Below are 12,390 nucleotides of genomic sequence, written 5' to 3' on the forward strand. Positions count from 1 at the left end.
TTTTAATTTTAACGAATTGTATATTAAAGAAAAAGTACAAAAAAAAAAAGACAATAAAATAAAAGGAATCTTTTACTATTATATATGAGTTGAGTCGGCGATTCCGTCAGCTTCGGCCTCAACTCTCCACGCGAACGGCTGACGTCGACATTGTTTTTTTACTTATTAAATAATTGTGTATGTGGAAACACGAAAGCCTTGTTGCTATATTTTAGACCATGTTTTTTTGGTTTTGACTTCATCATACATTAGCCATATAGGGATGGTTTAGGTTAGGTAGTTCGTTCGCACTGCATGCATACATTTTTATTTCAGAACAAATTATACCTACTATCTTGAATCATTCTACTAGGCTCATGGATGGTTTTTTTTTTTTCAATTTAAATTTGTTGGGAAATTAACAACATAGGGCCCAAGTCCAGCCCAACTTCTACTACATTAGCAAGAACATGCCAAGTTTAGTGAACGTTATGCTTGATGAAAGTTTTAATCTTCCTTCTAGTCTGATTCGGTTTACGACTCTACCCTTTTACTCAAACGTATAAAAACTGCTAAATTAGCTTTTTTTATGCTCTAATAGTAAAGGAATCGAGAGTAAAGCTTATCTTTACAATTTACAAGTCACAATGCTTCTGCAGATTTTTTTTGTTCGCCGTTTTTCCTTTTAATATGTTTTTTTTTCTTTAAATTTAATGATCTAAAACGATTGGGAAGCTCGTTCAAAACTAAGAACGACCACAAGTATAACAATAATAATCGAAAACAATATCTGGCCTTGCTCCTTCACAATCTCTCTCTCCTCTACCCAAATCCCACCATATTCAAGATCCCACCAGTCCTTTGTACCGAGCGTACGACATTATGATGACAAACATGACTGCACAAACTGTCCCCGTCAAGCCCACGACCTGCACCACCACCAACAACAACAAACAGATCAACATAGGTTATACTATTGAGAGAGTTCTTCGTTTTTATTCTCATGGGAATCGAATTTTGGTTTCGTACATATTTGAAGATGTATCCATGATCGTCGTTCCATGTGTATGGAATGTTCATCCCGAAAATTCCAGCGACAAGCGAGTACATTGATAAGCAAACTGTTCCAGAACTTAACACAAGCTCCAACTGCAAGATTTTGAACATCATCAAGAAGAGAAGCTCAAGAAGATGATATTAAAAACTCTGCTTCAAGCTTTCACGATTCACGTACCTGAATAAGCTGATTCCGATGATTGTCTAGCTGTGAAAACAAAACCAATTGCTTTAATAAAGTAGGCCATTATTACTTGTGAGGATTCACATATCAGAAACCACCAAACACATGTTAAAAAAGAATTGGAGGTTTCGTTTTTGGGTACCTGGATGTTAATGTAGTCCTCTGTGTCATCAATATACTCACGTAGCTGCATCAGAACCAAAGATTAAGAATTGTTTTTTTAAGTCAAAAAGTCATGCGAAAAAGAACAGAACGAAAAAGGAGCAAGGGGATAACTGTTGTTAATCTGTTCAAAGTGCTGTCGATCTGCATGAAGTATGCCTGCAAAGGTATCAAAACGTTTTGTATTTAGACTTCAATGTGTATTCAATAGATAAGATGAATGATTTCGTGGAGAATTTAACCAAACCTCGAGCAACATTTCAAGTTCTTCAACATCATTTTCATCCCCACGAACTGTAGCTAAACTCGCTCTACTTGCTCTTGAAATCTTAGAACCTATGGTTGGGGAAGTAGCATACCAATTTGGTTCACCAACACTACTAACCGGTGAAGAAGCACTAGAAAGTTTCCTTGAAAGGTAAAGATCCGCCATATCATCGTCATCATCCAGCAACTGTTCGAGTTCATCTCTTACCTGCAAAAGGCGATGAAAAGCTTCTTTATTATTTATTCCCATTACAAACTTTTACATATACTCGAAAGTCATAAGACAAGATACCTGCTCACCTTTTGAACCCTAGCTGTCAACCGAGTCATGGCACTCTTCAACTTTCGAACTCTATCCAAATTACGGCTACTAATCTACAAGACGGAATTTGAAAACGCTGTTGGAAATTGGGATCACTGGTGATAATAATAAATGATGAGATACCCTACCTTTGAAGTAAGCTCATCCAAAGCAGGATAAGCAGCTGTTTCTAATTCTGTTGTCCTTGCAGCTAAGAAGCTACAGATTGCTTCCAAAGCTACTTCCAGCGCCCGAAACTCGAATGGCGATTCTATTTTTTGCAACAAGCAGACATTTCAATATACGAAAATGCAAAACGAGTTAAGGATGGAAATTTCCACAGATATTAGTTAGTTATTCTAGAAGAGGCAAGAGTCTCAGAGGGAAAATACCATCTTCTTCACCAGTATCAGCGTCGTTTTGAGCACCTGAGATCTCTTTCCCTTCTCCTTGACGTGCTGCATTGCCAACGGGTAAGCGTCTTTGAAGCTCCTCCAAAACTGGAATAACATTTTCATCAGACGGGTCCCGAAGCAAAACCTGTAATAAGCCAAGTCATTACTACAAGAAGAGAAAAAAGGTTCACTTTTTTTTAACAAATTAACGCATACTAAAAACTGAAAAATTAGCCAAATTTAGTCATATTGTGTTACTACTACAAGAAAGAACCAAACTCCAACAAATCTGTTCAAACAACTCAAAAACCAAAATCTTTCTACTGCAAAACCCTATAAATCAAAGTGAAACTAACCTCGTCGGAAGTGATAATCGCCTTAATATGCTGCATCAGCCAACACAAACCAAAAAAAAAAAGAAAAAACTAATCACACTAGGAACAAATAAAATAAAATAAAACAAAGTAATCACACAGTGAACAAAATAAACAAATCAAAAACCTCTAAATTGAGGACAATGGCTCTCTCACGGCCAAGAATAGTAGAAGGGTAAGATAAATTAGGATCGAGAATGCGGAGATCGCGAGCGTGGATCTGGACACGGTGCATGATAGCATACTTATCGAAATCTTGAGATGTGCTCTGTCCCATAGCATCAATAAGAGCCCAATTCAGCGTTTTCTTCTTCACCGTCACAACCGCTGAAGGATCCGCCGGTACCACATACCCGTTTTGCGCCATCTCTTACCCCTCCCAAAAAAAAAAAAAACAATTCCTTTCTTCAACACCGTCCACTTCCACGCCGTTCTGAAACAAATTCAACAACCACCAACCATGAACGGAAAAAAAAACCCAAATTTTGGAAAACTTAAAGAAGGGAACAAAAAATAAAGAAGAAGAATCTAACCTTTTGAGCTCAAGTGTTCATGCGAATTCGACGGAGAAAACAATACCCTAATGGATTCAAAAAAGCTAATTCTCGTCCTGTATGCTCTTTTCTTTTCATTAATAAGATTTGCTCAAATCTTTCTTTCTAGATTTTGTTTTGTTTTGTAATTTTTTTTTTTTAGTTTAGGTTTGGTTTTTGTGTTGTGTGTGTTTTGCTTTCCGAGTTTTTAACAGTTTCAGAAAAAAAGGAAAACGTGAGATTTTCTATTAGAGGTGAATCTAATTTTCAACTCAAAACCGTAGATAACCGAATTAAACCGGTGTAATTTGTGCGTTTTTTAGTTCGAATCACCCCGATGTAGCAGTATCCGACCGGTATATCCGATTTTTTTGGGGTTAATAATAATTTAGAGATTATTCGCTTGAATCATAATAATTTATCCTACTAACAAATAAAAAAAGAATAGCAGGATAACTACTCAGAAATTGCGAAATATCTGTTTGAATAACTAAAAGTTTATTCAAAATCATGTTAGTATAGTTTAGGTAAACTAACTAAATATTATTTGAAACTATCACAAAAATTTTAACCAAAAAAAAAAAAAAAGAACCTATCCCAAATCAATATCAAATATATATATCTCACTCTTTTTTTTGCTTAAGATATTTCCAATAGTAATTTTAGTTTTTTTCTGGTTACTTGAGCTTTTTTTTTTGCTTGACATATACACCCATAATTTTCGGACACAAGAAACTGAAAAAAAAAAAAAAAAAAAAAAACACACACACAGAATCATAAAAAATATATAAATCTCACTCTTTTTTTTTGCTTAAGATATTCCCAATAGTAATTTTAGTTTTTTTTCTTGTTACATGAGCTTTTTACTTGATATATACACCCATAATTTTCGGACACAAGAAATTGAAAATGAAAAAAAAAAAACACACATTCTCAAAAAAAGAATAGAAGAGATTCACAATTTCTTTTTTATTCCTCTTTTTTTCCAACTTGCACAATTTTAAGCATATTCTTTTTAATTTTTGTTTTCTCTCAAATAAAAAGAAAGAAATAAATTAATTAAGAATCAGATCCTAATGCTTAACGAATGTTTCAAATCTCCCACATGAAGAAGATGCTTTCCCAAACCAATCTTCCTCTTCCCAACCTCATCAACAACACTCAAATCTTTACACACCTCAACCCTAAACCTAACCACCGCTTCTTCCATCTTCCCCAACCGAACCTTCTCGAATCCTAACAAATGCTTCCTCGGCGATCCGTGAACCGCCGGCGGCGTCGTGTACAGAAACACCGTGTGTATCCCTTCTCTATCTCCCCCGTTTCGTACCTTGATCTGAACCTCAAACGCAGATCCACCGCCTGAAACGGCGTTTTCGCAGTGCGGTCCGATCGCGTCAAGCGATTGACATTCCGATGATCGGCAAACGTGATTCTCTTCTAATCCGAGGGTAACGAGACGTGGAGCTTTGACTAAGGTGTGGCTGAATTTTGTGTAGCTGAGTCCGTCTCCGAAGGCGTAAACCGTTTCTCCGGCGTAGAATCTGTAACTCCGACCCGGATAATCGTTTGATTTGTCGGGTCTCATGTTCATGTTCGTCATCGGAACTTTCTCTACATACGACTGTGGATACCAAGTCATCGGTAATCTCCCACCTACAAAACCAAACCAAAACCGGTTTATCAAAATTGCAATTACTGTACCCGGTTATTATTACCGGTTTAGGCTACTAGAAACAGAGTATTTACTTGGATTGTAACGGCCGAAGATAACATCGGCAATAGCGATACCACCGGCTTCTCCGGGATAACCAACCCATAAAATTCCGGCGATCTTTGGGTCGTTTTTAGCGAATGTAATATCGAAACCTCCTCCGGACATAATGACGAGCAAGACCGGTCCCTTTGCTGCTTTAGCCACTTCTGTCACTAGCTTTGATTGCTGTCCTGGAAGATTCAGGTCCACTCTGTCACGGCTCTCTGCCTCTATTGATTGATCTGCACCGATCACAAGCACAGTCACATCCGCTGTCACAGCTAGTTTCGTGGCGCCGGCTATATCCGCCACCGCACAAGCTACGTTGGAGCAGCCTGGTAGATATGTTGTAGATACCGTCCCGGCTAAACCTTGAAGTGGTGTTGTGTATTTGCACGGTGTGCCTTCGTAGTTTCCTATCATTGTCTTGGTGACATTAGCGTTCGGTCCAATCACGGCTAGCGTTTTGGTCGATGTAGGAGAAAGCGGTAAGCATCCATTGTTCTTGAGTAGAACAATGCCTTGCCTTGCCGCTTCTGCAGCTAGCTCTTGGTTACTAGGTGTGCATACGTCTTTAGGACCCAACCCTCCGTACATCTGTTTCTTTGGATCTCCATCGAAGAACCCTAAACGCATAAGGGTCAAAAAGTTGTTCGTAATCGCCTTATCGATAGCTGTCACGTTTACCAAACCAGCCTTAACCGCTTCCTCTGTATGTTGACCCAAGAACGAGCCACAGTTCAAATCTAAACCTGCCAGTATAGATACGGCTGCAGCTTCCGCTGGAGTCTTGGTATAGTGTTGGTTCTTATACAACACATCTACTGAATCACAATCTGAAACAATGTAGCTATAAGAAAGAAAAAGGAAAAAAATCAAAACCAAAACAATCTTTAAAAAGTTTAAAAACCCACTGATCGGATCAGAGAGAGCATTACCCATTTAATTTCCATTCACCGCGGATAACACCAGAGAGCAGATCCGGATCAGCGCATGTTGGTTTGCCGTTAACTTGATTGTAAGAACACATAACACTCGCCACATTCCCATCAACCACACAACTCTTGAAAGGTGGTTGGTACGTATCATCCATATCTTGTTGAGTCACCTACTCCATCACAACAAAAGCACAAAAAAAAAACAGTTGGTTAAAACACTAAAATTGTATTTAGTCTACTCTAACCAAATGTTGTACCCAACCCGGGTTTACTACCATTGAACCGGATTAACCAAATAAACCACACCAAGAACTGAGCCAAACATACCAAATTATCAGACTTCCTAATTCTTACTCTGATAAAAACAGTTTAAAACACTGAATAATGTTTAAGATATATACCACGGCGTTGAAACTGTAACGTTCTACGCCTTTCCAATTATCGACATCGTAAGCAGTGTAGTGTTTGCAGCAGGCGGCAACTTTGAGGCGGTTAGAATCGCCACCGTCAGTCTCTTGAAGACCCTTAACATACCCGGAAGCATACTTGCTAGCGAGCAATGGATCTTCTCCTGGAGTCTCTTGTCCTCTTCCCCATCTAGGATCTCGGAATATGTTCACGTTCGGTGACCAATACGTTAGTCCGGCTAATCCCACGTTATACATTGCCCTCGCTTCCGTCGAGACAACCTTAACAAACACGTAATACTAATGTCATACAAAAAAAGCCATAGTGTATCCAATCCGGTTTGAAATTGTATTGAGGAAACCAACATAAAAACCGAAACCGATTTAAATCAACGAAGCCGTATCCGGTTGATTTCATAGAAAAAGAAATAAACCGAAACCGAACCATGAATCATCATGGGCACTGAAAACACAATTCAATGTGGGATATTCAGTACTGGTTATAAGTACGAAAACGACGTCGTATAACGTGCTGTAAAGTGTTAACTTGTACCAAACGAAAGAGAAAAAAAAAAAGAAATACGAGTGACCCAGTTTCATAATAAGTAAGATATTCCTATTATCCAAAAAGAAAAATAAAAAGCAAAGGACGAAAATAAAATAAAAGGAATTTAAAAATATTTATACATAAGTCGAAAATGGATAAATTTTTATTATTACCTTGCCAATGGCTTGAAAGAGAGATACGTTGAAAGATGCGGCGGTGAGTATAACCTGAGGGAAACTCGTGGCCCCGGGAACTTGGCCGGTAAAATGCGTGCCGGGTCCGATGTAAGAAACGCCGTGAAGTGCTTCCGACCACCATTCATACGTCGGAATCCCAAGCCTAGTCACGCCATTAGCTTTACTCACTAAAAAGCCGATCTTTTCTTGCAAAGTGAGCCTCGCGACCAGATCAGCGACTCGGTACTCGATCTTTAAAACGGTGTTGCAGAATCCATAAGCGGCGAGAGAAGGGTTAGCAGCTACGTCGCAGGCGAAAACCGGCGATGAAGATTGAGCGTTTGATAAATCTAAAACGTAGAGGAAGAAACAGAGAAAGGAAAGAAGAACAGAGGAAACAGAGGATGGTGAAGAAGAGCCCATTGCGTAAATGCGCAGTGTCTTTAGGTTTCGTGGGATATTATTTGTGGTTAGTGATACTGTTTTTATAGTAATAAAGAGTGGTATAAAGCCGCTACTAGCCTACTAGGGAGGCTACGCTCTCTCGCTAAAGAATCTGTGGTTAGTATAGATTATTGTCGACATTTATTAATATTTTTTTGGCATATTATAATTAAGATTATGTGAAAAAGATGATACGATACTCGAGGAAAGAAATAATGATACGGACCATACGGTGTTTGTGGATAGTATTAGGATTTATGACCCCTGTGTCTTTGTTAAATGATAAGTCTGATTTTACTTTATACAGTTTTTACAAAAAAAACAGAAAGAAAGCATGCGACTATGCGAGTGGGTTTTAGCTTTCCATGAAAAGCTGTACATCGAATATTCTACGTATAAATTTACTTCTTCTCCTTTTGTCTCACCGTATAGACTTACCTTTTTGGGTATAAAACTAATAAAATATGAATTGTAAGTATATATACAATTTCGTTTTCAGGCGACCCCATATTAAAATGCTTTCTTTTTCAATATAACGAGATCTTTGGTTTTTGGGTCTGCCAATATCTTCACGTCCAAAAGCATTGTAGTTTATTATCAAGAAGGGGTGTAGCAGTACTTTGTTAAAAAAAAAGAAAAAAAAAAAGAAGGGGTGTAGCAATAATATCTTTTAAAATTGGTGATCCTTAACTTAACTGTGTTTGGTTAAGCGTTGGGGTATGGTCAATTCGATATATGTGGCTTGGATACTCCAGACGATTAGAGTCAAAAACTTTGGACTTTGTCGTGTGCATATATGAATGGGAGAGGTTGCTAAGTCGTTTTTTGGTTGAAAATGATCAAGGATGTTGGCTATTGCGTTGCGTGTAAACAAGAAAGACAATATGTTTAAGACTTATTTGAAATACTGAAACTTATGCGGGATCACTTAGTTTAACGTGGTCCAGTTGATGATCCCACATATAAACACATCTTTTAATAATAACAGTGTGAGTCAGTGAAATGCCCTAAAAAAAACTATCACTATTTAAATGTGCAAATTCTAGTTTTCTATTAATTTCATCACCATTTTACGGTGGAAAATGTTGTTTTCTTTTTGTATTGGTTTTGGTTGAACAAGAGAGTAAAGAAAAGTCATAGATCCCAATAAGGAGAAAGTGTTTGGTAGTGACCCGTGACGGTGTCGTATTCTTAATCAAATGGTAAAAAAATTTGTCGAGGTACTGCAAAGAGCAAGTTGCGCTTCTCTTTGTTTCGAGTCCGTGAACCTTGATGGTTTCGACTTTCAAACAGTTGTTTTCATTTGCATGACAGCCTGTCACTAATTAAGGTTTTTTCTTGCGCGTGACTCACCTCACATTTTACATATAGTATAGATTAACCCCGTTTATAATACTCATACTTTTATAGTTCCTTTAATTTACTCATTTGGATAACATAAAAACTTCATGGGAGCATGATTTCAACCTTTTGAAAGATAAACTACGATATAACATCTACTACAAAATTATCCATCTAGTAATAGAAGATTCTTTAATCCTAAAACCTTTAGTATAGTGTTGTTACTTCGTAGTTTATAGTTTTCAATTTCATTACTTTTGGCTAAGTTTTTTCTTAACTAAGTCGAGTAGTTGATTTGACACGTAGCATACGAAAGCAAATGTTTGTACTTTTACAATCATAAAGAATATAAAAAATAAGTATATATGCACCACTTGGATTTAACTTAACGTATGTATATGAGTTTTATGGATGAGTGAGATAGTACCATCATATCATGTGGGTCTACGATATATATGAATTTCACTGAACACGTTTTTCTGGTCATTGCAACATTCACCAAAAGTTGTAAACTCTTCAAATTAATTTGATTGCGGTTTTAGATATATATATATTTTGGTTATATCTGAAAAAAATGGACGAAACGAATTACAAAAGTGGAATAAACCCCCATATAAATTATCCTTTTTTTTTTTTTTGAGTACGAAAATGTATTACGAAAACATAGAGCAAATAAACGATCGAGTTTCCACATCAACATCCAATGCATGTGTCTGCTTTTATTTTATTATTTTATTATTATTATTATTATTTGGGCAAAATGTCTGCTTTTATTTTTGTTAGCTTTGGACCAAGATTCCAAGAAACATACAATTTCCATAATTCACATAAAACCAAAGAAAAGAAAAAAAAAGGAAAACAACGTTGCAAGTTGCAAGTATTATTGTCATTTGTCTGCAATAAGTACTAACAACTTATTTACAGGTTTTTGAAATTAGTGATTTACAGATATATATGTATAAACATACATAACAAGTATTATTAGAGAGATTAAGGATGAAGAAGAAATGATTAGATTTATTTGTTTGCACTTTTCATAGGACACATACTTCACTCTGTCACAAGTAACGAAGGGGATCATCTACACTTTATTTGTTAAATTAAACAAATTCACAAAGATAATGATTGCTAAGTGTCTGCAGCTATTAATTATTGTTTATATTAAATGAAACATGCAAGTATTAGAATACTGCTCCTTTTATTAGAGAAATCTTTATGGTTTTAAAATAATTAGAATCCAATAATGACTATGTTAAATTTATACTAGTTTAATGTCAGTTGCTAATTTGCTACAATAAAGCTAAGTCTGATCTGATTATGAAATTCCAATCACCATACTTATCAAAATCAAAATCAATCTCGCTTTATTTAATGATGGATATATAGTTAGGTTTGCGGCATTTGGGACATACATATTGAGGATAATATTACAAACTGGCTCCAAAACAAATTAAAGTTGCATGGTTACGTGTTAGCAATTTGTGAGGACATAAAGAAAATCAATTAGGTTATTTACGTCTTAAATACGTTACAACAATGTCTCGATCATTTGATTTCATATGTTTCTGTAAACTTTTTTCGCATAATGTTTTTTTGAAATGCATGTGTTAATTTCACACACACAAACACATATAAAAATTGATTTATAAATTTATGTATATGCTTGGTTGCTCACTTATTTTACTAATTTCATGATAAAGTTTGTAATTTTCGAGTTTCAAAATTCGGTAAAAAATCAAATGTGTACCTTTTGTCATGTTTCATTTTTAAGAACTCTATTCAATTATATTGTCGTTTTTTACTTATCATTATACGAATTGTGTTATGCGCAATATAATAATTTGCATGATTCCACCACTAGAATCTTAACTTGTCGGAGAAATTACTTTTTCTTTATTTATTTATATTCTTTATAAAAAACAATTGGATTTAATATTATAACGTCGTCAAGATTTTCTTTTTCATTTTATCACAACAAAATTTGACCTACTCTCATAAAATTTTAAACTAAAGCACCACTTGTAAAAACGTTTTTTTCCGAATAAATTTTACATTTTATTTTATCGATAAACAAAAATTTGACCTACTCTTTGAATAATATAACTAAGGTAGGTGATGTTATTGTAGAATATTATTTACATGTGACTTTTTAGACAATATTATTTATAGTTAGAGCAGGTGAGGTGAGGATCGATGAAGACATAACTACTGTCAATTATTGTAATTGGTCGCATTTCACGTACCCAAAATATTCTTAATATCAAATAGAAAGATGCATGCCCCATTATGTAACCCTGTTCATAATTCATAATTAAATAAAATACTTTCTTATGACCTAATAAAGCCTATATATTTCTATGTACAATAACACTTACAGTGGTTATATATATTATACTGTACATAGTAACGTTTTATTTGATAAATTAATATATCATCGAAAGTAACATATATTTTACATTTTAGATAAAAAGTTTGTTATTGGATAACATATTATTTGTTTAAAATCCGTTTGAAAATTTTCAGCCATTTGTGATGTTGTTATTCTAAAGTCATTTACCTAATAAAAACGTCCAAAATTTTATTTGATCATTAATTTAAACAATATGATTATTTAGTAAATATACCCGATGTACGTAATGTTGTTTAATTATGGATTATATAAATGACACACACGCATATGTTATACTGTATAACACAAAACCTGCCACGAATTAATAAAAAGAATCATACTACGTACCCACTCAATAAATTTATATGTTAGTTTCAAATAATGCAATGATGATAACAAAAAATAATTATTGCCGTATAAAATATAGTCCCTTAAACATATACTGTATAATGAATGATACTAAGTACAAACAACTTCAAGTTTTTTTTTCTTTGGACAAACACTAACGACTTCAATAAGACTAGTAGTAGTGTCACTAGATAACCATGTTCTCCAAGCAGTGGTTGATCAGTTGACGCAAAATAATTTCTCTATATCTTTTTTTTAAGTGTATGTTAAGATTTTTAATGTAGATTTCTTGCTAATTTATATATGTCGGTGATTATATTTTTAGTTTTTATTGAAAACCAATCTCTTTCCTTATAATTGATTACTTTTGATCAAGAAACGTAAATTACACTGAGCAATCATTAAGGCTTGATATAGATGTTCAAATTTACTATATTAGTTTTTGTTGGATGTGAATAAATTATCGATAATGATTGATGGATACCAATCCGAACAAATTCGGAATTCCAGCAAAATCTGTTTTTCTATTTCATGTTGTAAATCTCAAATTAATTTATTTAAATGAGTAGTAACAAAAATATGATATGGTTAATACGATTGAGTGAAGAAGAATATAGCCCCAAATATGGAATAGACCCCGTTCGAACCAAAATTGAGATTAAAAATTTAAGTGAAAAAGAACATATGTATATATGGTCCACTATAAAGTTACTATCATCTTATCATGTTAAGATCATAGAAGAGTTAAAGCTTTCATTATGGATAACTTGGAATTTAAGCAACTTGTTCAATC

The 12,390-nt window shown here is 34.8% G+C and overlaps 2 protein-coding genes across 3 annotated transcripts; both read right to left on the reverse strand.

Moving 5' to 3' along the window:
• Positions 1 to 706: 706 nt before the first annotated feature.
• On the reverse strand, positions 707 to 3,488 carry LOC104727085 (magnesium transporter MRS2-2). Of its 2 annotated transcripts, none has more exons than XR_015571883.1 (12): positions 3,252 to 3,488; positions 2,846 to 3,151; positions 2,701 to 2,730; positions 2,342 to 2,489; positions 2,099 to 2,220; positions 1,941 to 2,023; positions 1,629 to 1,856; positions 1,496 to 1,540; positions 1,362 to 1,406; positions 1,214 to 1,243; positions 1,009 to 1,128; positions 707 to 908 (listed from the first exon to the last, which is right to left on the reverse strand). XR_015571883.1 is itself a non-coding variant. In XM_010446090.3 (12 exons), the coding sequence occupies exons 2-12, from the start codon at positions 3,083 to 3,085 to the stop codon at positions 822 to 824; spliced, it is 1,170 nt and encodes a 389-aa protein (XP_010444392.2). In that variant the 5' UTR covers positions 3,086 to 3,151; positions 3,252 to 3,470; the 3' UTR covers positions 707 to 821. The 2 variants fall into 2 exon arrangements, 1 of the variants encoding a protein (XP_010444392.2); XM_010446090.3 differs by having other exon boundaries at positions 1,949 to 2,023; positions 3,252 to 3,470.
• A 715-nt stretch (positions 3,489 to 4,203) lies between these two features.
• LOC104727086 (beta-D-xylosidase 4) lies at positions 4,204 to 8,226 on the reverse strand. The gene is made up of 5 exons (XM_010446092.3): positions 7,073 to 8,226; positions 6,347 to 6,634; positions 5,946 to 6,115; positions 5,001 to 5,857; positions 4,204 to 4,907 (listed from the first exon to the last, which is right to left on the reverse strand). Exons 1-5 carry the CDS (start codon positions 7,496 to 7,498, stop codon positions 4,318 to 4,320), a joined length of 2,331 nt encoding a protein of 776 aa, XP_010444394.1. The 5' UTR covers positions 7,499 to 8,226; the 3' UTR covers positions 4,204 to 4,317.
• Positions 8,227 to 12,390: the final 4,164 nt, after the last annotated feature.

Source organism: Camelina sativa, chromosome 11 (genome assembly GCF_030686135.1).
Source record: "Camelina sativa cultivar CO46 ecotype springtype chromosome 11, ASM3068613v1".
NCBI classification, from domain to species: Eukaryota; Viridiplantae; Streptophyta; class Magnoliopsida; order Brassicales; family Brassicaceae; genus Camelina; species Camelina sativa.

Bases quoted from the DNA above. Each gene is read 5' to 3' on its own strand.
- LOC104727085 (XM_010446090.3), bottom strand. From the start codon at position 3,085: ATGGCGCAAAACGGGTATGTGGTACCGGCGGATCCTTCAGCGGTTGTG. The intron at 1,407-1,495 runs GTTATCCCCTTG...GTTCTGATGCAG, and splicing joins CTTTGAACAGATTAACAACA to CTACGTGAGTATATTGATGA. The intron at 909-1,008 runs GTACGAAACCAA...GTGGTGGTGCAG, and splicing joins ATGGATACATCTTCAAATAT to GTCGTGGGCTTGACGGGGAC.
- LOC104727086 (XM_010446092.3), bottom strand. From the start codon at position 7,498: ATGGGCTCTTCTTCACCATCCTCTGTTTCCTCTGTTCTTCTTTCCTTT. The intron at 5,858-5,945 runs GTAATGCTCTCT...TCTTTCTTATAG, and splicing joins GGTGAATGGAAATTAAATGG to CTACATTGTTTCAGATTGTG. The intron at 4,908-5,000 runs GTAAATACTCTG...TTGGTTTTGTAG, and splicing joins CTTCGGCCGTTACAATCCAA to GTGGGAGATTACCGATGACT.